The sequence below is a fragment of the Pan troglodytes genome, chromosome 19 (genome assembly GCF_028858775.2).
Source record: "Pan troglodytes isolate AG18354 chromosome 19, NHGRI_mPanTro3-v2.0_pri, whole genome shotgun sequence".
In the NCBI taxonomy this organism is placed as follows: Eukaryota; Metazoa; Chordata; class Mammalia; order Primates; family Hominidae; genus Pan; species Pan troglodytes.
In genome coordinates, this window is record NC_072417.2 from 88,618,107 (window position 1) to 88,643,355 (window position 25,249).

A 25,249-nucleotide genomic window follows, 5' to 3' on the forward strand; every position below is an offset into this window, starting at 1 on the left:
CACTGGGGCAGAGGCAGGGTTCACACAGACTCTCGGTGCCCAGGGCTGAAGGCATTTCTGCGTGGCTGAGGCCAGCTGTTCGGGCTTCTGGACTTTGGAGCCATACGTAGCTGGGGAGTCCCAGCTTCCGCGTTCCCACCCAGGGCAGGGCCTGGGCATCTTTGGGGCTGTCATCGAGAGGCTGTCACACACAGGGTGTTGTCCCTGACACATACCCGACAGCTCTGTGAGGAAGTTAGTGGCCCTGGCTGACATGGTCATAGAAGACCCACGAGCCTCAGGGATGCCAGGGAAAGTTTAGGGCCCAAAATGGAGGCAGGAGATGGTGCCATGGAAGGAGTAAGGCAGCTGGAGGTTGGGAGAGCCGGGCCCTTGGAAGGCTCTTGGGGACGAAGGTCTTCCCTCCCGTGCCCCTATCACTCTGGCTCTGCAGCCCCTCACTGAGGCTCCTCACCCCCTCCTCTCTGCCAGGCTTGTCACAGCCCGTGGAGGACCAGGGGGTCTCCACCCAGCTACTTGCGCCCTCTGGCAGCGTGTGCTTCTCCTACACCGGCACGCCCTGGAAGTTGTTCCTACGCAAGGAGGTGGGCATGAGGGTGGGGCCTTGGCCTGGCCTCTTTGGGCTGGCAGGGAGGCGGCAGGCTTTGTGCATCCCAGCCTGGGACCCCAGCATCCCCTCCCCACAGCCCACCATCTCAAGGCTGATTTTCCAGGCCTGGGAGGGCAGAGGCTTGCTGGGAAGAGGCACCAGACCCACCGATCTTTGCCTTTCTGTGCCCTCCTCCAGGTGTTCTACCCACGGGAGAACTTCAGCCATCCCTACTACCTGCGGCTCCTCTGTGAGCAGGTGAGAGCTGGCCCACCTGCCAGCCTGAGACATCTGCAGAGACAGCATCCCTCGTGCCCTTTGTCTAATGGCTGGGCCAGGTTAACACCACGTAGGGCATGTTGGCAGCCAGCACTAGGGGGAACTTCTGTGTGCCCAGACCTGCCTTCAATGAACCTTCACAACATTCCTAAGAAGTAGGGACCATGGCCAGGTGCGGTGGCTCATGCCTGTAATCCCAGCACTTTGGGAGGCCAAGGCAGGTGGATCATGAGGTCAGGAGTTCGAGACCAGTCTGGCCAACATGGTGAAACTCCATCTCTATTAAAAATACAAAAATCAGGCGTGATGGCACGCATCTGTAACCCCAGCTACTTGGGAGGCTGAGGCAGGAGAATTGCTTGTACCCGGGAGGCAGAGGTTGTAGTGAGCCGAGATTGTGCCACTGCACTCCCGCCTGGGTGACAGAGCGAGACTGTGTCTCAACAACAACAAGAAGTAGGGACCATTATTCATCTAGTTTTATAGATAAAGTTTAAAAGCAAAGTGTGTACAGTGCACAACACAGGCTCTAGCACACAGTAGGTACTTAATAAATGGTTGTCACTTTGCCACCTCTGAACGCTCCCAGGAGTGAGCCTCTGTTCCCCCTAATTCTGCAGTAGCACCCGCCCCCTGCCCCGAACAATCTTGTATCTGGGCTGATCCAAGGGCAGTTACCACGGGGTCTCTGGGCAGTGAGTGAAAAGGGAGGGCTGGCAGTTGCAGGGGAGGGGACAGGTGAGACGTGTGAATGGAGGTGGCCCAAGCCCTCCATCCCTCCCTGCCCCACCTAGGCCCTCTGCTGAGCACACAGGCCATGGGGGCCAGGGCGCCCTCCATCGGCCTCCTCAGGTTTTCCTTCATGCATGTGGATGGCTGCTCTGGGGGTGGGCTCTGTCTCAGGACCTGGTGGTGACCACCTCGCTCTGCCCCCAGATCCTACGGGACACCTTCTCTGAGTCCTGTATCCGGATTTCCCAGAATGAGCGGCGGAAAATGAAAGACCTGCTGGGTATGGGTCCAGGGACCATGGAGTTGGGAGCTTGAGTGCTGGGGGCTGCGCCTGCCCTGAAGGAGGGAGCAGCATGGGAGCAAACTCTAGAGCCCCCTCTGTGTGAGCAGAGGGCAGCCTGGGTCCTTCCTGCCCACAGGAGGCTTGGAGGTGGACCTGGATTCTCTCACCACCACTGAAGACAGCGTCAAGAAGCGCATCGTGGTGGCCGCTCGGGACAACTGGGCCAATTACTTCTCCCGCTTCTTTCCTGTCTCGGTCAGTGGCGCTGGGGTAGGGAGTAGGGATGCCAGGCCCCCAGCCTGGATCCTGGGGTGCATGGGCACAGACCACAAGCAGGAGAGCTGGGGAGCAGACACCAGGGGAAGGACAAAGCCCAGCCACTGGCCCTGGGCAGCTCCAGCCACTGGCCCTGGGCAGCTCCAGGGCATCTTGGGCAGTAGCAGGACCCAGGAGACTGCCCGAGACCCACCACCTTCCTGTAGGGCGAGAGTGGCAGCGACGTGCAGCTGTTAGCCGTGTCCCACCGTGGGCTGCGACTGCTCAAGGTGACCCAAGGCCCCGGCCTCCGCCCCGACCAGCTGAAGATTCTCTGCTCATACAGGTGCGCTGGCCCACGACCCTGGGCTGGAGGTGGGGGCAGGTGGCAAGGTGACCCCAGTTCATGCCCGATCCCTGCGCAGCTTCGCGGAGGTGCTGGGTGTGGAGTGCCGGGGCAGCTCCACCCTGGAGCTGTCACTGAAGAGCGAGCAGCTGGTGCTGCACACAGCCCGGGCAAGGGCCATCGAGGCGCTGGTTGAGCTATTCCTGAATGAGCTTAAGAAGGTAAGTGTGGGGCACGGGTTGAGAGGCTGGGCAGACAGCCCTCACAGATGCTGCATCTCCCTGTCCGTCTTCCCTGTGGGGGCAGGGGCTGGGAGTTTGGGCCAAATCCCTGGAAGTCTGGGGTGCTAGGTGGAGGGGGAGGCCAGCAGGGGGAGCAGGTGGGCAGGCAGGACAGGGAGGCACAGGCAGACTCGCTGCTCCAGGCCCTCGCCTGCTTGCCCACAGGACTCCGGCTATGTCATCGCCCTGCGCAGCTACATCACTGACAACTGCAGCCTCCTCAGCTTCCACCGTGGGGACCTCATCAAGGTGCTGCCGGTGGCCACCTTGGAGCCAGGTATCGCCAGAGGCCGGCAGGGGCTCACACAGGGAGGGCATCCACTTGGCAGAGGCTGCCCGGGGGCAGAGGGTCCAGTGGGTGAGCCACATCCCTGGGTGCCTTCCAGGCTGGCAGTTTGGCTCTGCCGGGGGCCGTTCCGGACTCTTTCCTGCCGACATAGTGCAGCCGGCTGCCGCTCCTGACTTTTCCTTCTCCAAGGAGCAGAGGAGTGGCTGGCACAAGGGTCAGCTGTCCAACGGGGAACCAGGGCTGGCTCGGTGGGACAGGGCCTCAGAGGTGAGGAAGATGGGAGAGGGACAAGCAGAGGCAAGGCCTGCCTGAGACTGAGGAAGGAAAGGGGTTTGACCACTCCCGAGGCTGCCATGCGGTGGGACCACCCTGCTGTCCGTCTCCTGTGGCTGCCCCTCTGCCCCCTCCTGATGGCTCGCCTTGTCTCTCCAGCAAGACTGTGCACTCCTTGCAGGCAGGGGCTGGGCTGGGTGCTGCTCTTGTGTCCCACGTGGTACTTAGTTCAAGGCTGCCCCGGCAGATGCTTAATAAACAGCTCTTCACTTTCCTGGCTTCTGGTCTTGCTCCTTTGGTGTCTGGCTGGGAGGGATGGGGCTGGGGCAGGACCCCTGGGACAGGGCACTGGACACTCAGGTGGCACCAGGTATCTTGTGCTCCCAGCGCCCTGCCCACCCTTGGAGCCAGGCACACAGTGACGACTCGGAGGCCACCAGCCTGTCCTCTGTGGCCTATGCCTTTCTGCCCGACTCCCACAGCTACACCATGCAGGAATTCGCCCTGCGTTACTTCTGGAGGTCCCAAGCCTTGTGAGTGCACTGGGCCAACCCCTGTGCCTGTCTGTCCTCAGTCTTCCTGAGAGAGAGCACCCTGCTCAGAGCCACTGGGCTGTGCTCTTAGCACTCTCCCTGCCTGGCTGGCTGGGATGAGGGCAGGAGGGCCAAACAAGCTGGGCTGTCTCCCTCTACCCCCCACAGGCTGGGCCAGACTGATGGAGGTGCCACAGGAAAGGACACGGACAGCCTGGTGCAGTACACCAAGGTGGGAGAGAGGCAGGGAGGGGTCTGGCCCGTAGATCTGCCCTCTGACCCCCACGGCCCCCCAGACCCATGGCCTCCTCCGTTTGACCACAGGCTCCCATCCAGGAGTCGCTCCTCAGCCTCAGTGATGATGTGAGCAAACTGGCTGTAGCCAGCTTCCTGGGTGAGTGGCCACAGGCATCCTGGGTCCCCATGTCTGCAGTGCCATGAACCTGGGTGTCTGGTCCCCTTATCTCCTTGAGCTCTGCCTGGCTCTGTCCCAGTCTGCCAACTCTGGGAAGCTCACTGGTGGTTCCTGGACCCCAGGGCCCTCACCCGCTTCTACTCCCACTCAAGGGTTGTGGGTTGTGTGGAGTCTGGGGTTGGAAGGCAGTCCATGGGTCCAGAGGAAGCTATGTGCTGTGTGGGGCCTTGGATACCCAGGAGCCTCAGTTTCCCCATGAGTCGAGCTGCAACCAGCTGCCCTGGCTGGCATCTATGCATTTTGAGAGTGAGGCATCAGATGGCAGGTGAAGGCCCTGCACAGCAACAGCATGAGCCGGGGCCAGCCCCAGCACAGCCCCAGCTATGTGCCCTGTTTCTTATCCTGCCTGCAGCCCTGATGCGGTTTATGGGTGACCAGTCCAAGCCCCGGGGCAAGGATGAGATGGATCTGCTCTATGAACTGCTGAAGGTAAGCCTGGGCTGTGTGACCCCCAGCGCCTGTGCCTGTCCTCCTGTCTTGGCCTGAAGGAGATCCCCTTCTCTTGGTCACTGTCCTTCAAATCATTCCAAAGTATTTACTGAGCACCCATTGCGTGCAGGGGGGTGTGGCTGTGAAGCCAACAGGCTAAGTCTCTGCAGTGCTTACCATGAGATAACTTATGTGTCTGGGAGTGAGAGGTCACTGGAGAGTTAAGAATGCAGGGAAGGGGCTGCTGCAGTGGAGAAGGCTTTGTGGCAGAAGCCTTCCTACAGGGAGGGAAGGAGTGAGCACGGGGTGACAGAGAAGGGCAGGCAACAGTTCAGATGTGGGGGGAAGCCTCGGCACCATCACGCACCGGGACCAGTGTGGCTGAGCCTAGTGAGCTGCAGGGAGAACGGAGGATGAGGATGGGGAGCGGATGGTGGGTCCAGGCCACCACAGGCCTTGTAGCCATCATTGGCCTCTGATTTTTGGAGAGATGGGAAACCACCAGAGGATTCTGGAGAGAGACTCGGCTTACATTTCACAGGGTCACTCGGCTGTTGTTTGAGATTCTGGGTGTCTAAGTTTAAAAGCAAAAGGAAGTTATTGCAGTGGTCCCAGGTGAGGGATGGTGCTGGCAGCAAGGGAGAAGCAGAAGATTGAGCCAGCAGAGTGTGCTGACCAATTGCATGTGGGCTACGGGAAGGAGGACAACTACTGTCTTCAAGGAGCAGGTCTTGGCTGGTGGAGGAAATCTGTTTTGGACACGTGAGGTCTGAAATCCCAGACTTCCCAGTGGAGGAGTCTGGGGTTCAAGGGAGAAGGCTGGAGGCAGGCACCAGGAGTCATCAAATGGGACCAGCTGAGGACACAGGGAGAAGGGCAGACAGAGAGAGGTTCAAGGGCACAGCACCGCTCAGAGGTCAAGGAGTTAAGGTGGAGCCAGCAGAGATGACTAAGAGATCAGATAAGCAGGGGCCAGGCGCGGTGCCTCACGCCTGTAATCCCAGCACTTTGGGAGGCCGAGGCAGGTGGATCACCTGAGGTAGGAGTTGCAGACCAGCCCGGCCAACATGGTGAAACCCCGTCTCTACTAAAAACACAAAAATTAGCTGGGCATGGTGGAGCACACCTGTAGTACTCGGAAGGTTGAGGCAGGAGAATCGCTTGAACCCAGGAGGGTGGAGGTTGCAGTGAGCCAAGATGGCACCACTGCACTCCAGCCTGGGCGACAGGGCAAGACTGTCTCAAAAAAATAAAAAATAAATGAAAAGGCCGGGCACGGAGGCCCACATCTGTAATCCCAGCACTTTGGGAGGCCAAGGCGGGTGGATCACCTGAGGTCAGGAGTTCGAGATTAAACCTGGCCAACGTAGTGAAACCCCATCTCTACTAAAAATACAAAAATCAGCTGGGCACGCTGGTGGCACGCGCCTATTAATACTTGGGAGGCTGAGGCAGGAGAATTGCTTGAACCTGGGAAACAGATTGCAGTGAGCTGAGATCATGCCATTGCATTCCAGCCTGTGTGACAGAGGGAGACGGGAGCAGCGAAGAAAGTAACTGAGTAGCCAGTGCAGTGATGTCTTAAGCTGAGAGAGACATCTTGAGCCAGCCCCAGCCCATGGCCTAGCAGGGTTTCTCCAGGGCTTCAGACCCCAGGCTCACCGCTGCCATCCCTCACCCCACCTGCCCTTCCTGTCCCCACAGCTGTGCCAGCAGGAGAAGCTGAGGGATGAGATTTACTGCCAGGTTATCAAGCAGGTCACGGGACACCCCCGGCCGTGAGTGGGGACCGGTGGGGTGGGGTGGCTTCTGGGGGCAGCTGGGCACTGTGGCCTGGCCAGCCTGAAGCCCGAGCGCTCTGCCCTGCAGGGAACACTGCACTCGAGGCTGGAGCTTCCTCAGCCTTCTCACAGGCTTCTTCCCCCCGTCGACCAGGCTGATGCCCTACCTGACCAAGTTCCTGCAGGATTCAGGCCCCAGCCAAGGTGCCCGTGGGAAGGGGAGATGGAGGAGAGGCAGGGGTTGCTAGGACTGGGAACTTGGTGGGCTTGGGGAGACCTGGCCATCTCATAACCCCCGGCTGGCTTCTCTGCAGAGCTGGCCCGGAGCAGCCAGGAGCACCTCCAGCGCACAGTCAAATATGGGGGGCGCCGGCGGATGCCCCCACCGGGTGAAATGAAGGCTTTCCTGGTACTGGGGGTGGCGGATGGGCATTGTGGGACACCCTGGGTGGGGAGTGTCTCCTACAGGAGACCACTGGCCGACTGATCCTGCAACCTGCCTTGGCAGAAAGGACAAGCCATTCGCCTGCTTCTTATTCACCTGCCGGGGGGTGTGGATTATAGGACGAATATCCAGACTTTCACAGTGAGCTTGGGGGCCACCAAGGGAGGAGGCCTTGGGCATCAGTTCTGGGTCCCCCAGCCTCCCTCCCCCTCATCACAGTCTGTCCACATGCCCAGGTAGCAGCAGAAGTGCAGGAGGAGCTGTGCCGGCAAATGGGTATCACGGAGCCTCAGGAAGTGCAGGAATTCGCCCTCTTCCTCATCAAAGAGAAGAGTAAGCTTGGGGACGGAGCCTCACGGTGGGGCCACTCCCCTGCCCAGGGGCGAGGTGGTTTGGTTTCTGCTGGGGTGGCAGGGCAGGGTGTGTGTGGACTGAGCAGCAGTGGACCTAGGCTCCCCATGCAGGCCAGCTGGTGCGGCCCCTGCAGCCTGCCGAATACCTCAACAGCGTGGTAGTGGACCAGGACGTGAGCCTGCACAGCCGGCGGCTCCACTGGGAGACCCCACTGCACTTCGATAACTCCACCTACATCAGCACCCACTACAGCCAGGTCAGCCTGCCTGCCTCCGAGCTGCTGCTGCAGTTTGAGGGTGCGGCTTCCTGCCTGGGCAACCTCCAAGCCCCTCTCCCCACAAGGGTGTGGGTCTGTGGTGGCTGGGGGGTGACAGTGGCAAAAGGAGGCTTGAGCCTCTAGAGCCACCAACTGATGGGGGGCTTTGGACCACCGCTGCCCTCCTCACCGTGCTCCCCGCACAGGTGCTGTGGGACTACCTTCAGGGGAAGCTGCCAGTCAGCGCCAAGGCAGACGCGCAGCTCGCCAGGCTGGCCGCCCTGCAGCACCTCAGCAAGGCCAACAGGAATCCCCCCTCAGAGTGAGTGGAGGCACCTCCCGCCCCTAAGCCCCTCCCCTTCTCTAAGGTCAAGGCCATTTGACTGGTACCCTTCCTGGCCCTAACTGGACTGGCCAGGAGCAGCGGGGCCTGTGGACATCTGTCCTCTCCACCCCACCCCGAGCTCCTCTGGTGCGGGACCCTCACCTCATTCATGTGTATGGATGTCTAGTCTTGCCCACAATAGGCACTGGTTATTTGGCACGTGCTGTATGCCCAGCCCTGTACCAGGTGGTCAGGGGCCAAACTGACCCTGGTCACACATCCTAGGCAGGACCTGCTAGCTTACGTGCCAAAGCAGCTGCAACGGCAGGTGAACACGGCCTCCATCAAGAACCTGATGGGTCAGGAGCTGAGACGGCTGGAAGGACACAGCCCCCAGGAAGCACAGATCAGCTTCATTGGTGGGTCTGGGACTAGGGGACCGCTGGGTGGGGGCTGGAGGCCAAGAGGGAAGGAATGCAGGTAGAGGGGCGAGGAGGGGTCTGCGCCTGCCCTGTCCCTCTCAGCTGACCTGGGGGACCAAGCAGAGCAGGTTCCAGGGCCCCAGCAGTCAGATTTCCTGCCTGCACCCTCTCCACCCGCAGAGGCCATGAGCCAGCTGCCCCTCTTCGGCTACACCGTCTATGGGGTGCTGCGAGTGAGCATGCAGGCCCTGTCCGGACCCACTCTCCTGGGGCTCAACCGCCAGCATCTCATCCTCATGGACCCCAGCTCCCAGGTGGGCACAGCTCTTGCCTCAGCACTGGCCTAGGGACCCTCGGGCTGTTCCATCACCCACAATGACCCCTCCCCAGAGAGGAGACCAGCCCTGCTCTCTGCTGCCCCCAGAGCCTGTACTGCCGCATTGCCCTGAAGAGCCTGCAGCGGCTCCACCTGCTAAGCCCTCTGGAGGAGAAGGGGCCCCCTGGCCTGGAAGTCAACTATGGCTCAGCTGACAACCCCCAGACCATCTGGTTTGAGCTGCCACAGGTGAGTGGCCAGGCCTCTGGCCACCTTGCGAAGGTGGATGTGAGGGCCTTGCCCCAGCATAGCGTGCAGTGGGAGCCCAGGCCCAGGCCGATGCCCACTGCTCCGGAGTGCTGTGGGCCGGGGCAGAGGCGAGGGGCTGGCTGGGGAGCCCTCTTGTAACAGGCCTTTCTCTGGGCAGGCCCAGGAGCTGCTATACACCACTGTCTTCCTGATAGACAGCAGTGCCTCTTGCACTGAGTGGCCCAGCATCAACTGAGAGGAGTGCAGGCCGGGGAGAGAGGAGGAGGCCTCCCCCGGCCCAAGTCTCACCCAGATGGTCTGCCTTGGATGCTATCAGATCACTGTTCTAGAACCTGCCTCAGCACGGCCCAGCCGGCCCACATGCAGGCCATGAGGCAGGGGCTGCTATCACGTCACCAGCAGGCAAAGAAAACAGCCAGACCCTCTCCAGGACGGCCTGGGGCCAAAGGGGGCTGCAGGAACTCGGCTGGGGCACCTGAGGTTGCCCAGTCTGAGGGAGATGCCCACCCGACCCCAGGCTCCGCCCAGGCCCCACATTAGCACAAGCCCAGGCATGGGAGAAACAGCTGCTGAGGAAATAAAACTCCCTGGAGAAAAGGGCTGTGTGCACGTGTGCATGCCCCACCACAACACAACTTTATTCCTCTCCCAAACATCTGTCAGGCCTGGCCTTCCTGAGCAGGAACAGGGCCTGGCTGCCTCTCCTCTGCCACAGCTCTGACCTGGGCAAGGCTGGAAGCTGGCATCGTGGTGGATAGGGGAGTGGGTGGAGGATCTGAGGGTCCCCTGAGTAGGTTCCGATACCTTGGACAGGTGGGCCTCGTCCTGACTTAGAACTCGGGGGGGGGGGCCACTCTTCCTTCCCCTTCTTCCAGCAGCAGCTCCACCACCCTCCACCTTCTGTCCTCGACATGTGTCCCAGAAAACCCAGCCATGAGGGCCGCTCTGAGAAGGGTCTATAGGCTTTGCAAGCAGAAAGAAAGGTGGGCTGACCTCTGACCTGGATTCAGGGGGTGTCTGGGGTCATCCCCAAAGCCAAGTATGGTTGGAAAGGAGAAGGACTGAGAAAAGACGATGGCCCTGGCATCAGCAGGTGAGGCCCAGGATGACCCATGCTAGAATCTGGGGGAGGACGCGGGCCCTGCCCAGCCAGCAGTTGGTCATCTCTGGGGGCCACACAGGCCATGCCAGTCAGCTTCGCTCTCGCACCGGGCCCGGCCATGGAAGAAGTGCCTGATGAGGTTCTGGGCCTCTTCTTTCACTACAGATTCAGGGTAGGGGCATGAGGAGGTGAGCGTTAGCCTCCTCCCTGTAGACCACCCTCCCAAGTGCCTCCTGGCCCTGGCAATGCCAGCGCTCACCGCTCCTTCCAGGAGAGGTCTTCTGAGTCAGCAAGTGTGAGAGGTGGCGGGCAAAGCCTTTAAACAACTCCTGGAAGGGAGAGGGAGAAGAGAAGCAGAGAGCAGGACCCTTGGTGGCCGGGCGCGGTGGCTCACGCCTGTAATCCCAGCACTTTGGGAGGCCGAGGCGGGCGGATCATGAGGTCAGGAGATCGAGACCATCCTGGCTAACACGGTGAAACCCTGACTCTACTAAAAATACCAAAAATTAGCCGGGCGTGGTGGCGGGTGCCTGTAGTCCCAGCTACTCGGGAGGCTGAGGCAGGAGAATGGCGTGAACCCAGGAGGCGGAGGTTGCAGTGAGCTGAAATCGCGCCTCTGCACTCCAGCCTGAGCGACAGAGATCAAAAAAAAAAAAAAAGAGAGCAGGACCCTGCCCTGACCCCCAGAGCAACCCACGGCCATGACCCAACGGCAAGGCAGGCCCCAGGGAGGACGGGCGTGGGGCTGGCCCTAGGCCCACTGTGTTCTGGGGCTCAAACTCCCTGTCTCCCACCCCCACTACACCCACATACCCCAGGCCTGGGAGAAGGCAGAGCCCACCCACTCCCCCTACCTTGGAAGCAAACTTGCCCTCCTTGTAGAAAGGGGTGAGGCACTTGACCACAACATTTGCAGCCTCCTTCAAGGAGACGCCAGGAGCGGAGAGCTGGAAGGGGTCTTGAGCCGTGGGATTCAAGGTGCCCTGTTCGCTGGCCGAGATGCTGCCCTTGACCTCAGCTACGACGGAGGGCTTGGCTGAGGGGCGTGGCCTCTTCTGAGGCTGGCTCTCTGGGTTCTCCTGAGAAGGGCCACAGCAGAGGGTCACTCCTGAGCTCCCTTCCACTGGCCTGCTCCCCTCCTCCAGAAGACTGGGTCCCCACACCAGCTGCCTCCCTCCAGCCCAGCCCATCTGCTGCCAGGTGTGGAAAGCAAGCTGATTTTCCCTGACCCCTTGAGCAGGGCACAACAGCTCCTGGCCTCGCCCACAGCCCTTCTCTCCTCCCCAACAGACTCATCCCTGCCGGCACCTGCTGGGATCGAGGCCGCTTGCCCTTCCATGTGTCCTTTGCAGGGGTGGGCTGGACTTCAGGGGTGCCCTGGTCTCTGGGCGGGCAGGTGCTGGTGGAGGGAAGAGCAGGCATCACAGCACTGGGTCCTGGTGGCTCCCTCATCCCAGGAGGCCTAGGAGAGCCCATCTCAGGGGTGAGCTCTGAGCTTCAGACGCCCAGTGAGCAAAGGGGATGCTGCCGTGTGGGTTCCAGAAGATACTATGACTACCTGTACCCTTACCTTGGCCTCTCCCTGAGGCACTCCTCAGTCTGGGGAGGGGCAGGCGAATGTCCCCCGGCTCCATCTTCCTCCTCTGTGTACTTCTCTGGGGCCATCGGGGGTCCCTGAACCCCCTCACAGGAGGGGCAGGCACCTTCTGCCTCTGGGGCTGATGCCAGCAGAGCTAGGCTTTCCACCCTTCGGCAGAAGAAGCGGGCGATGCTCTGAGAATCCTTGTGGGCCGCTGTGGCTAGGAGCTGCTGTTTCTTGCTAGCCCGGCCCTTGGCAAGGGAGCTGCCCCCAGAGGAACTTTTTGCCTTCTTCTCAGGGGAGGGCCCCCCATAGTGAGCGCTGCCTCCAGGGACCTCCCCTCTGGGCCCAGGGAGGGGCTCACTCCCGTCCTCATCCAGGAGGCCACAGGGCCGGCTCGGGGGCTCGTGCTCGCCTCCCTGCTCGGGCTGGGGGGCTTGCTCCCCGATCCGAGTCGTCTCCATCAGTTCCGTGGCCGTCTGGAATGGGCAGGAGCCTTTGGGGAAACCAGCTCCCACCCGCTTGGGTTTGAGCTGTAAATGTGAGCAGGAGGAGAGGAGGTTCAGCCCACTAGGCCCCCTTGAGGGCACCGCTGGCTGGAGCAGTCACTCACATTGGGACGGGGCTCTCAGGAGTGTGGGAGGGAAGAGGCAGGCAGGACCCTGGTGGGGAGCCAGGCCTTGCTTGGCAAGAGGTGCACCCCTGAGGGCAGAGGGGAAGTGAAGCCTTTCCTGGTCACAGGTCTGGAGGCCACTGGGCCACAGCTCACCGAGTACACATGGGAGGCTGGTGGAATGTCATACTCATTGGGCTCCGGAGGCTCAGCTTGGGCATTGCAGCTCTTGGCACTGCCTCCCATGTCATAGGGCTGCCCGTCCTTGGAGGCTCTGTGGATATCGGCCACCTGGGCAGGGATAGGCAGGGAGGCTGTGGCACCCGCCAGCTCCTCCTGACATGCCCCACCTAGCCCTCCTTTTCTACTAGGCACTAGAAGTGGGTTTCTGTGGCCAGTGGCCACAGGCAACTGACCACTGGGCAAGTTTTAGGCCTCCCATCCTCACAGGGTTGGCTAGAAACATGTCCAGCCAGTGGAGAATGGAGCTCTACCCCCATAAACTGTCTCTGGGGTGGGCTGGGGAGGGTGAGTTCTGGGCTGCCTGAGCCCAGAGAGCTGGCAGACAGCTTCTGCCTCAGAGTATGGAGGGGCCCCTGCAATGACCCTGGGTCCGCCTGCACCAGGCCCACCTTCTTCAGCACGCTGGCCTTGTAGAGGTTGGCCACCTTGGCGTTCCGGAATGTCTCATGTTCCAGCTCCATGGCCTTGGCCCGGAGGTCAGCTCTGTGGGCGCAAGGTAACAGGCACAAGGTATCAGGTGGGCCTGGGCTTCTCCCTGCTGAGCTCCCGCGGGACTCCAGGCCTGGTGGGGTAGGCCTTGGGCACAGGGATTCTGATTAGGACTCTCTGAGCACCCTGTGGCTTACTGTCCCTCAGCAGCTGCTGGTAGCACCTAAGTTGTAGCCATGCCTGGCCCTGGTGGGGTTGTAGGGGCAGTCCCCTGGAGTAGGAGAGGTACAATCTGGGGAGAGGTGGCCCAAACAGGCCAGGGTTGACAGGGTCCTGCAGTCTCCAAGGGAATGAGAGCTTGGAGTGCTCCTCAGCCCAGCGATCGTGGAACTCACTCATCAGTGGTACGTGTTGACTGGCGGTTGCTGCTCAGCGCCTCCTCCAGAAGCCGCAGGCAGTGCTCCCGTGCCTGGCACAGGACAGTGAGACTGGTCACATGGCCTCGCGGCTGGGGGAGGGCCCCGGGGAGTGGCTGAGGAGCTGCCCGTCTCTTACCTTCACAGTCAGCCTAGGGATCCTCCTGCTAGAAGCCTCTTTCAGGGGACAGTTCTCATCTGTGGGGGGGGGGGGGGGGTGGTCCTTGGTCCCTTCACTCCACCTTCTGCGCTCTGAGGTCCCCCACACCCCAGATGAGAATCCTCCCTCCATGCCCCGGGAAGAGCCCACAAGCCTCCAGGAACATTTCTGTACTGACCTGGGGGTACAAATTCTTCTATCTTGGGGTCTTTGCCCTGGAGGACAACACGAAGGGCCCATGAGGCGTCCTGCCCTGCCGCAGGACGGTCCCATCCAGCACCAGAGAAGGGGCTGAGAGGTGCGAGCAGGGGGCCACCAGGGGCCCTACACAGGCCACTGAGTGCCTCCCCTCACCTTGCGCAGCTGCATCTGCTTCTGATAGAAGAGGTTCCACTCCCGCTTGTGGGCCTCATCTCTGCCTTCATATCCGCTGCCTCCAGAACCTTCGTCATACCTAGGGACAGGCCAGGCGTGAGTGGCCCTGGCCTGGGCTCTGCCCTCCCCATGTGTGCTGCTGCTAGAACGGCAATGTCCCTGATGTCCTATCAGCTCAAGGGGGGATTGCAGCATCGTGCCACCTCTGGTCTGGCCTTGGCGCCAAGGGAATGCCAGACAATTCCAGTGGGTTGGAGTCCCTGGCTTCTTGGCCCCTTACCTGCTGAAGCCCCCGTAGCCCTTGCGGCCTCCCTCGTACAGCTCGGGGTCAAAGCCATTCCCCTGGGAGGGCCCGATGCAGGTCTTGCTCCAGCTGCTGCTGCGCTCCAAGGCCTCCAGCTGCCTCCGCACAGCCGTGGGGTTCTGGCAGTGGTCGCAGCCTTTGGCGCAGGCAGGCAGCGCATCCCCGAAGTACTTGGCAATGGCAGCATGGCGGCACCTGGAGCAGGCAGCACCGCAGAGGTGAGGGGCGGAGAGCCCAGTCAGCCAGCATCTGTTCACCCGAGCCCGAATCGCTAGCTGAGCGAGCACTGCCGTGTCCGGCACCATGCCGGGAGCCCCATACCCCTCATCTCATCCAAGCTGCACCAGGCATCGTTTGGCTCTCCCCACTACACAGATGAGGACGATGAGGTGAACAAACTTTCCCAAGGTCACGTAACACATAGGGGTCTCCCGGGAAGCAGGATGTGAACCCCACTCTGTCCAGTTACTCCTCTGCTCCTCCCCTCTGTCCTCTGGCAATGGGATGTAGATGCTGGCTCTGCCATGAAGGCTGTCTTTTGGGTGACACACTTCACCTCCTAAAGCCCATGCATTCCCTCCCATCAGTAAGATGGTGCAGAAAGGCACAGCCCTCACAGACTGAGCGAAGATGGCTGAGGTGATGTCTGAAGTGCATTACAGTACATTCATGCCCCATGGAATGACTGCACAGCCAACGGTGGTCCCCTACGATTCTAACACTGTATTTCTACTGTACTTTTTCTATGCTTATGTGTGCTTAGATAGGTGAATACCACTGTGTTACAACTGCATACGGTACTCAGGACAGTAACGTGATGTACAGGTTTGTGGTCTAGGAGCAACAAGCTGTAGCGCATGGCCTGGGTGTGTAGGAGGCTGTGCCGCTTGATTTTTTTTTCCTTCTCTTCCCTGGAATTGCTGTTTGATTTCCCTAAGTATACTCTGTGACCGCACAATGACAAGTTAAATTTCTCAAAACGTATTTGCATTGCTAAGGCAGGCATGGCTGTGTAGTAATATGTCCCATCATCAACCCGTGAGGGTGTCACAGGTGGGGCCTTTAGCCAGGGAGACGCAGCCTCGCCTGGAGTCCTCCTCTCGTCTTCCTCTGTCCCAACCCTGCTGCAGCCCTCCTGGGGTGAGCGGCCTCTGCCCATGCTGGGAGCAGGGAGCAGCCTCTGGCTGGCCCACGAGGCTCTGTCGCATCTCTGTTCCCTCTGCATGGGGGTGGCTGTCGACCCTTGGGGCAGCTGCAGAGGCCGCAAGAGGGGCCATAGCTCTCTCAGGCTCCTTATAAACAGCCATTCCTGCCACCAGGAACGTGGCACAGGGTAGGGAAGCCCAAGAGGAGATGCTGGAACACAGGCAGGGCTGTCTGGGGTGCCACATCCCAGGGACAAGAATAGCTGGCGTTAACTGCTCTAACTAGAACTCCTCCCAGTGTGAGCACTGCTGCGGCTGCAAGAAGCCCTTTGAGGGGCTGCGACCCCAAGGCGCAGGCTCAAGGATGCAAGGCTGATTGCAACACCCCGGTAAGGAAGCAAGGCCTGGCTGACTTTCTTTTAGCTGAGTGAACGCAGCTCTGAAGCCTGACCTGGGCTGGGACAGGTCACCAGAGGGCGCTCCTGCCCCCACTCTGCTCCAATGAGTAAATGCAACAAATGGTTCATCCCCAGGAGTCCGTGCGCCCGCACAGCGGCCGCCTGTCCAGCCTCTGGGAGGCTCTGGCATCCGAGTGGTGTGACCACATGGCTGGCTTCCTCCCCCTGCCCTCCTCAGGCCCTGACTCACTGGGGTTTTGTGCTCGGACTCAAAGAGCTCCATTGACAGCGGGGCTGGGGTCGGTTTCTCTCCACACAGCCTGGCCTGCTGGGAGGCACAACCAGGCAAATGTCACAGGGCCCGGCCCCTGGACTCTGGAGCCCTGCCCTGACAGCTGGGCCAGGAGTGCGGTCACAGCCCCAGCAGAAGGCCCTCACCTCACAAGGAACATGAGGCGCCTTGCCGGGCGCGCAGGCCACTCCCGGGTCACTCAGGATTCCAAGTTCTCCCCCAAGACGCCTTCAGATGCTGAGCGGCACAAGGGCCTCCCCAGGGACTGGTTGCAAAGCCTCCTGCTCAGCTTGGGAGGGCCACCAGCTCCCCACTGTTTACTGTTGTTCCTGAGAGAGGCCAGAGGGAGGGACCAGCCAGGGAGTGGCCAGAGGGACAGAAGGGGTGGCCTTCCTGAGGGCAGGGTGGGTGCCCCAGACCTGAGAGCGCTGCAGGACTCCCCTCCACAGGCTCAGGTGGAGCCTCCCCAGGGTCCTCCTGGCCAGGGAGGCAGAGAGCCGACTTCTTTCTTCAGCTCCCAACCCAGGCCCAGCCCACGGCGTGGGAGTGGGGGAGAGGGGGAGGAGGAGGAAGGAGGAGGAGAGAGGGAGCTTCTCTTGTCCCTGAGCAGCCCTCTCAGGGCAGAGGTGAGGCACCGGGACATGAAGTTGGAGGACAAGTTCCCAAGCAGGGCTTCCTCGGGCTCCCCCTCGCGACGGTAATTTGACACTTGGATCTCCAGGACGACCAACAACAAAAAAGCCAGGCAGAGACAGCAGCGGGCTGTCAGCAGAGGAGCTGGGCTGAGGCGCCCAGGGGAGCAGCGGCGCCCACGAAGGAAGTACGAGGACAGCACGTGGAGGCTCCGCGCTGGGGCACTGCTGCTCAGCCCCCAACACCTGAGCTCCCAGGTGAGTGGCAATGGCCACAGAAGAAGGGGGGACAGGGAGGGAGCAGCAAGGGTCCCCTGCCCCCAGGGTGAAGGGCCAGTCTACCATAAACACGGAGAGGTCTTGGGGGACATGCTGGGTCGCTTCCCTGCAGGGAAGTCAGCCAGCCTCCTGCACACACCTGCACTCTCCCTGCTGCTGGGACCCTGCACTAGGGGAGGGCTGGGGGCTCTGCTCAGAGCGCCTCCTGCTCCGCCTGCTGTGCAGCAGAGGGGCCCCGAGGGCCTGCTTATTCTGCAAGTTCATTTCAGCTCTTTTATTCAGGGGGCTTAAAAGAGGGATTTGGCTGTCCAGCTTGGGAAAGAATGGCTGCCGGCCTGCTGAGCCTCCCTTTTTCCCAGGATTAGGGCAGAGCCCTGTCGAGGTCAGCGCAGGGTCTGCCCAGCCAGCATGCGGCGCCCCCAGGATGCAGCAGGACTCTGCCCATCTGTGTCCTTTCAGGGGCTTGGCCCACTCACTGCTGGTGTTCTCAGCTCATGGCTCAGCCTGGGTCCTCCTCCCTGGGCCCATCTAGAACCCCATAAACTCCTAGATCTCCCTCTGGTGATGAGCCTTGAACACCAAACCAGGAACCTGGAGGACTGACTTTCAACTCAGGCTCAGGTGGGCAGAAGGTCACAGAAGCGAGGCTGGGAGGGACCACGCTGGCAACCGGGACCTCTGCTGTGCCACCGTGATGCACAGGCTGACATGACACCACCCCTAAGGAAGCAGGACCCGGCTGTTTGGTTCTTTGGGGAACATTGAGAGCAGCCCTCCTGGGCAGGGCCCGTGAGCCGAGGCTGCCTACTCCTCCTGCCTCCCCGTCCTCAAGCCAGCGTTAAAGCCACCACCCCCCATATGTTTTCCTCAAAGCAAACAAGCTGGCATCTAGTGAGAAAGAAAAACAATGACCCAGGGAAATGTGGAAACCAAGGACTAGCCCAAGTGTTCTCAGCTCGGCAGAGGCTGGGGGCTTCGGCTGGGGCTGGTGTCTGGGGAGACAAGCTCCTGCGGTGTTGGGAGGCGCACAGTAGGGAAGAGTCAGGCCAGGTGGGGGTCGGGGCACAGCGGTGAGCCTGGAGACCCCAGTGGCTGTCACTCACAAGACGCCCCAGGCAGGCAGGTGGGGATCCCTGTCCTGCATCCACAGGACACGAGTGGACAGGGTCTCTCCAACACAGTCCCTGAACCAGGACGGAGGGCGAATGAACAGCCAGCTTCTGTAGCTGCAGAAAGAGCGCCTACTGTTTCTAACCCTGTTTCCTGCCCTGGGTGGCTACAGGAGCAGGGCCTGCCAGGGGTTCAAGCACCACTTTCTACTTCCAGTTGGAGCCAGGGCAAAAAGGGGAGTCACCCAAAGGCTCAGTGCCACAAATAGGGGCATCCCTCCCGGCTGCTCAGGCACAGGACCCTGCAGATCTCCCACAAGTGTCAGTTATGCCTCCTTCTAGGTGGACCTCAAACGAGATAATGCCCAACAGGGCAAGGGTGACTAAAACCCACCATGATGAAACAACAGGGCAGAGCAAGCAGCCCTCTGGGGCCCCACGCTGCCAGCACACCTCGCTTATCAGTCTCAAACACGCCGCCTGCTGCCAGCCCTTCCTCGTGAGGCGCCTGGGGTTGGAGTATCAGCTCTGTGAGGAGGAAACAGGGAAGCTTCGGGACCAAGTGGCAGCTGTCTGGCCTGCGGGATGCCTGCCTGTTGCAAGGCTCCGTGTGCCAGGAGATGCCACATAAAGGAATGCTTCCCATCCCTCCGGCTCTGCCAGCCTTCTCTGCCCTGAGTGTTTCCCCTGTGCTGACCGCTACTGCAGCCAGGGCGCACCCTCTGAAGGCTCCAAGCAGGGCTGGCTGGGCAGCCTGGGCAGCAGGAGGGCCTGGTGGCAGCTGGGCTACACTCCCTCTTAAGGCCAGAGGGAGCCACCACTTGCTCTGGCAGCCACTCAGGAACCCCTGAGGACCCTGAGAAACCTCCAACCAAGGCACTACTGAGCGTCGGGTTGGGAGGGACTCTGGTTGCCCTGGTTCGCAGGTGGGCACTACCAAGCGTGGGGTTGGGAGGGACTGGTTGCCCTGGTTCGCAGGTGGGAAGTGTGGTTTTGGAAGGAGTTGGGTGAACCTGAGATAGAAAGACGGGAAAAATATGGGATCACCAGTAGCCCTCCTGGGCTTCCCTGCCTTCCTCCTGCCAAACCTAGGAAGGGAAAGGGGAGGAGAGGTGGCCAGCCTCAGAGCTCCCATGTTCCCCTCGCCACAGCTGGGAACACTAAGGTTCCCTTAGGAGCAGCGGCTGGGGCACATGCCACACAGTCACCTGACGGCTGCTGGTTATATTGGGCACCAAGTGTCAGGCACTCCTTGGCCTGGCTTTAAATAGCCCGCTGGGAAGACCGCCTGGGGACCGGCTGGAATGCGCCTCCTCCTCTTTAGAGAAGAGGACCCCTCAGCTCCCCCACCTGCGCCATGAAGGTTCAGTCGCGGGCTTACGCTCCAAATGACAAGATATCAACTGCAAAACAAAGGGGGTCCCGGGGTTCCTCTCCAGCTCTCTGGGGGCAGAACAGCCACGTCCAACGGTCCTACTTCTGCTCACTGTGTGACAGGATACCGTGAGTACCCCTGGGTCAGACCCTGGGGCTGGGTGAGGCTGGCCATGCCTGGCTGGCAAATTCAGCTTCCAGTCAGCCCCCTAGGGAAGCCCTGGGCGCAAAGCTATGACACTGTCCACAGCTGCAGCCTGCTGCTGCTGGGAACTGACACTTTTCCCCGCTGGAGGCCGGGGTCCACCCGGCATGAGTCTGCAGTTCTCCCACTTTGCAGCCCCTGGAGGAGGCTGGCCAGAGCTTCTCAGCAACAAACCCCACTTTTCCTGCACCAGTAAATTTAGCCTCAGTCCAACCTTCTTCCTCCCTGTTCTGGTGAGCACAACCCCAGGTCTCTTGCTCACAAGGAAAAGTGCCCCCCTGCAATCTCTCCCTGGGTCTCTGGGTGTGGCACACAAGCGAAAAAGCTCTCCCTGCCCGCTTCCTCTTTGAAGGAGTGTCTCTGCTGGGCTACATTAGGCCGTGTGGGCACAGTGCCAGTCAGGCTGAAAACGCCAGACCAAGTGTAGACAGAGAGGGAGGGGAGAAAGGCAGCCCAGCTCCTGAACCACGCGCAAACTGTCCCGTAAGGGACACTGTCGGCATTGTCGTCCCTCTAAGAATGAGGGAACCTGGAAAGCTGGGGCGTGAGGATGGCACGGAGGTCCCGGAACCAAGAGGGGACCACTGTCCTTGTGCAAGCCTGCTCCACCTGGCCAGAGAGAATGTCCCATTCAGTCTGACCAGAGGGTTCAGTCCTACACTCAGGCTGGCTAGACTCACAAGACCTGTACCTGTGGTGACAAGGACTCCAGGTAGTCTCAAAGAACCTGGTGTGGCCCCGGCCTGGTGGTGATATGCTGATAAAAGCAGCTTCAGATCCACAAATGTGGGCTGGGGCTGGCCGAGCACAGCCAGCTGGCTTCCAGGGGACTCTCAGGCCCTGGCTCCTGTACTGAGCCCACTGCACGGGCAGTACCCTCAGGGGGGCTGCTCCTGGCTATCTTGCTGGTCTAAGCTGGAGACAGGCCTCCATGGAGAGACAGCGTGGGGCACCAGTGGGGGTGCTGGCTGGGGCCCTGTCCTGCTGTGTAACCTCAGAGAAGTTGCTTGCTCTCTCGGGTCTCAGCTTCCCCACGTATAGAAGGAAGGAGGCGGGAGCGGATGATCTATAGCATTCTAGGACCCTATGCCTCTCAGTACATTTGAAAACTGAGATCCTCACCTCCACAGAAACGCACTCACTCCAGGTGAGGTATGAGAAGCTGGGTGGATCTAACTCAGGGAACCCACGGCTTTTGACAAGAACTCATCTAATTTTCCACGGAGCCATCTTCTGCCTGCTACCCTCATCATCACTTAAAAAAACATCTCCCCAGGCCGGGCGCAGTGGCTCACACCTGTAATCCCAACACTTTGGGAGGCCAAGGAGGGTGGATCACCTGATGTCAGGAGTTCGAGACCAGTCTGGCTAACATGGTGAAATCCTGTTTCTACTAAAAATACAAAAATTAGCCGGGCATGGTGGCGCACGCTCGTGATCCCAGCTACTCGGGAGGCTGAGGCAGGAGAATCACTTGAATCTGGGAGGCAGAGGTTGCAGTGAGCTGAGATCATGCCATTGCACTCTAGCTTGGGCAACAAGAGAGAAACTCCATCTCAAAGAAAACCAAAACCAACAACAAAAACATAGCTCCCCACCTCCAGCTTGCCTACCTTCCTTCAGGGCACACACCGCAGACACCCTAGGACAGACACCCAAAAGGTGTTGGGGGTGCTAGTGACGGTGCATGGGGGTGACAGCCCCCAAAGCCAGTGAGACCCGTCCCAGGGGGGCATTCTCGTGTGCCGGGCACCCCCCTATGGCCGTCTACAATGTGCTGCTAGATGGTCAGTCCTCCCAATAGCCTCAAAACACGGGCATCTCATTCCATATCAGAGACATGAAGCAACCTGTTCATGTCACAAAAGGAAGAAGTGGAGGTGGCATTCAAGGAGGAGCAGCTGAAAACACTAGAGCAGGCCCCTGGCAGAGAAAGAAATCCAGAAGGTACATGCCGGCTGCCATCTTGCTCCTGAAGGGCTACGAGGCGGAAGAGGGGGCGAGGTCTAAGTGACCACAAGTGGGACTAACTGGGGGCCAGCCGGGAGTCCGACCTTCTGCAGTGGGTGGGCTGCCTCAGCAGGCGGAGGTTCCTCACCATCCTGGGTGCTCATGCAAAGACCACATGGCCTCAAGGATGGCCGCAGGCCAATTGCAGGGTGGAGGGCTCCATTCGATGACCTTCACGGTGGTTCTAAACCAGCTCTGCCAAGGCAGTGCCACCGGGAGTGACTGGCCTCACTGACGTAGCCATCTCAGCGAGAACCGGCTGAGACCTGGGACAAGGCAACGATAATTACAGCCAAAGGTCTGGCACCAGCCCCTGGCCACCTGTCCCCACCACCACCCCTGGATTAGAGCAACTGCCTTGGTGAACTGGATCAGGCTGGGTTGGGACAAGGTTGTCTCTGGCTCCTCTCTAAAGAGGCACCAGCTCCCTCATGCCCACAGGAGAGGCAGAAGGGGAAAGCGGCTCAAAGATACAACAGCCCGACAGCCTCAGCCTGGAGTGGCACCTTGGGCCTCTTGGGCACCCTGAGACAGGAAGAAGCTCTCCTAGGGCAGGGGTGGGAGTGGAGAGGACTTTCCTGGTCAGGCTAGAGAAACAGATGACGCCAGCAGGGGAGGGGCTGGCTTGAGCAACCTGGGCCTCCTGACCCCCTCCCAGCAGACAGGACAGAAACCCTGGCAAAACCTGGAGGGACACGGTACGGCCTCCCCCTCTGGCAGAACAGGCAATGAGTGTAGAAACTGGGCTGGTGGGAGAGGTTGGGCGGCCTGGGGGACAGGGGGGCAGTTTTCACCTCTGACTGACCCTGGCCAGAAGCCCCATGAACCTGCTCTCGGCAGAACCTGCTCCTTCTGTCCCCACATTGATGGAAGGCAAGAGTACCAGCTTGGCATCCTATCCCAGTCTCCCCACCCCGAGGGAGCTGTGCCAGTCCCAAGCACCCAGGCAAAACCCAGTAGTGGTACCTCAAGACAAGGGAATGGAACAGCAAAGCCAGAAACCACCACCAGCCGCCGCCTTGGCCGGCAGCCCCCGAAGCAAGCCCTTGGTCTCACTGTCCTCACCGGCTTCCTTCACCCTGAGCTGTGTCAGCTGGGTGGGGACTGAGGGCCACCACTAGGTGGAAGTCACCAGGGGTGCAATGTGTGAGACCTGACAAACTTGTTCTGCGGGCTGCGGATGGGTGCGAGGGTGGAATCTCGGTGCTGCGGCGAGTGTGGGGCCAGCCGTGGAGGCTCCAGGTGTTCTCTCTGCCCCAGCAGAGCCCGGCAGAAGCCCCAACAGGAAGCCGGCGCGGCATGGCTGCCACCGACTTCGTGCAGGAGATGCGCGCCGTGGGCGAGAGGCTGCTGCTCAAGCTGCAGAGACTGCCCCAGGCTGAGCCCGTGGAGATCGTGGCCTTCTCAGTCATCATCCTTTTCACAGGTTAGTTGGGGCACTCAGCACCCCATGGCTCTCCCTGGCATCTGGGAGAGACCACACCATGGTGCCAGCCAGAGGGCTGGCAGAGGTGGCGGGTGTCTGCCGGATCAAGGAGGAAAACCAGTTGTCCCTTGGGGGAAGCCAAGGGACTTCCCTCATCCTCTGATATGCTGCTTGGGTGATGGGCGGTGCTGGGGACTGGGCCCAGCAGTACCCCGGGATCCCAAACGCGGGGATGACGGGAGCCAGGCTTGGGCAGTGAAAGAGAAGACACAACATGGAGGAGGTTGGCCCTGGCGGCTGGCATGGGGACCGTCCGCACCTCTCACCAGCCTCTCGGATCTTTCTGACCTCCACCAGACCTGTGGGGGAAAGACCCTGGCAGGCAGTGGGTTTCTCTGGGAGGAGGGTGGGCATCCTTTCTCTCCCCCAACCTGAGTCCCGTGCTCTCTCCCGGCCCTCCAGCCACTGTTCTGCTGTTGCTGCTGATAGCCTGCAGCTGCTGCTGCACTCACAGCTGCTGCCCTGAGCGGAGAGGCAGGAAGGTCCAGGTGCAGCCGACACCACCATGACGGACGGGCGATGGCTGAGGAGAAGCTGGAGAGGAGATGGCCAATGCCATGACACAGGCCATCAGCCTGGTCCTGCAGCCCTTACCCCTCAAGACCAGGCTCCCCTGGCCCCAGCTCTGGCCCAGCCCAGGTACCTGGACACTGACAACTTGAGCCCTACCAAGGAAACAAGGGCTGGTATAGGTGCAAACCTCTCATCTGCCAGTGGACACTGGGTGCTGGGGAGTCAGCTGTTTCAAAGATTGGGTCAACTGCCTGGGCTTCTTCGCCTACCTGCACTTTTTAACAAAACAAGGAAGTAGGGGTCCCCATACCTTGATGGAGAACAGTCCCCACCTGTGGGCAATTGGCCCTTGGGGCTCTGCTGATACATGCCAAAGAGGAGCAAGGCAATCAGAGGGGCTTTGTGCAATAGCTTCTGCATCCGAGCTCCCGCCAGAGCGTGAGCATGTCAGTATTCTAGTCCAGTATTTGCCAGTTTCCAAGTAAAAGCTTTTGTGTTATGTGTTTCTGCGGTGCCGGACTCCCTGAGGTTGGGCTAGGCTCTGTACATTGGGAAGGGGTATGGCTGGTGCCCGTCCTTCCCAGGCCTCTGCTCTCCCTGTGCCCACGAAAGCTGGAAAATCACGCAGAGAAGCATGCCACACAGGCGGTAACACCACGGGACCAGTGGACGGTGCCATGAAATTCCTGTCATGCATTACCTGCTAATGAGCTCTGCCAGGCTGAGGCACTACTCTGCAGAGTGGCAGAGACTGTGTTTGCCCAAAGGCAGGAGCTAAGCTCAGGAACGGCACTTTACTCTGTCAACTGCCTGCACCTTTGGCCTGCACATCCCACACTAGCAGACTCAGACCAGTGGGTCTTCACAAACTGCCAGAGGAAGGCCCTAATGTCGCCTGTAACCTGCCTCCTGACCCTGTGGCCCTCCCCCATTTGTGTGCTGTCTGGGCTCACACCCTCACCCTGTCAGCTGCGTGACTCAACTTCCCTAAGCCGAACTCCCCCTTGGTGAAATGGAGCCAATCCTGGTACTGCTCCCTGGGGTTTGCTGTGAGGATAAACTAAGATGACCTATGTCTAGCACTCAGCTCGGTGCTGGGCATATCCTTAGAGCCCCATCACCATGACCCGTTATTATTTGCCCCTCTAAACATGGGACCAACCAGGGCAACAGGGACCCATTTTAAAGACTGGTCTTGCTGAGAAGCAGCACCTTTCCTTCCTTACCCCCTCCTTTCAGCTGAGTTTTTCTTCCAGAGAACTTTCCAGGTAGAGCTACGAACCCAGGAGTGAGGGGAGGGGAGGCACACGGCTCCAGAAATGCCAATGGGTCCAGACAGAGCATCCCGAGGTGCCTCCCCGGGGCTTCCCCAGAGCCTCGAGAAGTCTGTGTTTTTCACATGCTTCCATCATCTTGGCCTGCGTGGCCCGTGCTCTGGCTACCTGGGAGCAGAGCCCTGTCTACCTGGGAAACATGTCATGGAGAGGGGATCCCAGCCTCTGCCACACCCCCGCCATTTCCAGCTGGCAGTCCAGGCCACACTGGCAATAGCAGGCAGGGAGGGGAAGCTCTCACCCTCTGGTTTCACTTTCTAGTATCCACGGACTTGTCTGACAGGTTTAGGTTAAAGACCCAGAGAGTAAGTGTTTTCA

General features: G+C 60.3%; 3 protein-coding genes across 11 annotated transcripts in view; 2 read left to right on the forward strand and 1 right to left on the reverse strand.

Annotated features, from left to right (window-relative positions):
* The window catches only part of MYO15B (myosin XVB), a 42,752-nt gene extending 33,222 nt beyond the window's left edge, over nt 1-9,530 (forward strand). Inside the window, 23 exon segments of the mRNA XM_054670679.2 lie at nt 472-584; nt 788-847; nt 1,805-1,880; nt 2,020-2,138; nt 2,366-2,484; nt 2,564-2,705; nt 2,931-3,042; nt 3,152-3,321; nt 3,715-3,860; nt 4,029-4,092; nt 4,185-4,254; nt 4,688-4,764; nt 6,469-6,542; nt 6,634-6,749; nt 6,860-6,954; nt 7,054-7,131; nt 7,227-7,323; nt 7,455-7,600; nt 7,807-7,922; nt 8,211-8,344; nt 8,528-8,661; nt 8,772-8,912; nt 9,091-9,530. Of these exon segments, the coding sequence (XP_054526654.1) occupies nt 472-584; nt 788-847; nt 1,805-1,880; nt 2,020-2,138; nt 2,366-2,484; nt 2,564-2,705; nt 2,931-3,042; nt 3,152-3,321; nt 3,715-3,860; nt 4,029-4,092; nt 4,185-4,254; nt 4,688-4,764; nt 6,469-6,542; nt 6,634-6,749; nt 6,860-6,954; nt 7,054-7,131; nt 7,227-7,323; nt 7,455-7,600; nt 7,807-7,922; nt 8,211-8,344; nt 8,528-8,661; nt 8,772-8,912; nt 9,091-9,168 (2,477 nt within the window). The 3' untranslated portion in view covers nt 9,169-9,530.
* The window catches only part of RECQL5 (RecQ like helicase 5), a 40,557-nt gene continuing 24,628 nt past the window's right edge, over nt 9,321-25,249 (reverse strand). For 2 of the 7 annotated variants that reach the window (XM_063799283.1, XM_054670677.1), the window contains 11 exons: nt 13,830-13,929; nt 13,654-13,690; nt 13,455-13,513; nt 13,295-13,368; nt 12,860-12,953; nt 12,384-12,518; nt 11,606-12,147; nt 11,344-11,434; nt 10,890-11,114; nt 10,295-10,364; nt 9,535-10,194 (listed from right to left, as the gene is read on the reverse strand). In XM_063799283.1, the coding sequence (XP_063655353.1) occupies nt 10,094-10,194; nt 10,295-10,364; nt 10,890-11,114; nt 11,344-11,434; nt 11,606-12,147; nt 12,384-12,518; nt 12,860-12,953; nt 13,295-13,368; nt 13,455-13,513; nt 13,654-13,690; nt 13,830-13,929 (1,528 nt within the window). In that variant the 3' untranslated portion in view covers nt 9,535-10,093. Of the gene's footprint in view, nt 10,195-10,294; nt 10,365-10,889; nt 11,115-11,343; nt 11,498-11,605; nt 12,148-12,383; nt 12,519-12,859; nt 12,954-13,294; nt 13,369-13,454; nt 13,514-13,653; nt 13,691-13,829; nt 13,930-14,130; nt 14,350-25,249 lie in introns of all 7 variants that reach the window. The other 5 variants (XM_063799282.1, XM_054670676.1, XM_009433296.4 and 2 more) reach the window with 4 other exon arrangements.
* On the forward strand, nt 16,110-24,100 carry SMIM5 (small integral membrane protein 5). Of its 3 annotated transcripts, none has more exons than XM_003953188.4 (3): nt 16,110-16,879; nt 22,862-23,024; nt 23,487-24,100. In XM_003953188.4, exons 2-3 carry the CDS (start codon nt 22,898-22,900, stop codon nt 23,591-23,593), a joined length of 234 nt encoding a protein of 77 aa, XP_003953237.1. In that variant the 5' UTR covers nt 16,110-16,879; nt 22,862-22,897; the 3' UTR covers nt 23,594-24,100. The 3 variants fall into 3 exon arrangements, with proteins under 3 accessions (XP_003953237.1, XP_009431574.2, XP_009431577.1); XM_009433299.5 differs by having other exon boundaries at nt 16,121-19,821; XM_009433302.5 differs by lacking the exon at nt 16,110-16,879 and adding an exon at nt 19,269-19,512.

Excerpts from the sequence above, each read along its gene's own strand:
- SMIM5 (XM_009433299.5), top strand. The coding sequence starts at position 19,618 with ATGACACTGTCCACAGCTGCAGCCTGCTGCTGCTGGGAACTGACACTT. Across the intron at positions 19,822-22,861 it reads CCTTCTTCCTCCCTGTTCTG|AGCCCGGCAGAAGCCCCAAC; the intron begins GTGAGCACAACC and ends CTGCCCCAGCAG. Across the intron at positions 23,025-23,486 it reads AGTCATCATCCTTTTCACAG|CCACTGTTCTGCTGTTGCTG; the intron begins GTTAGTTGGGGC and ends CCGGCCCTCCAG.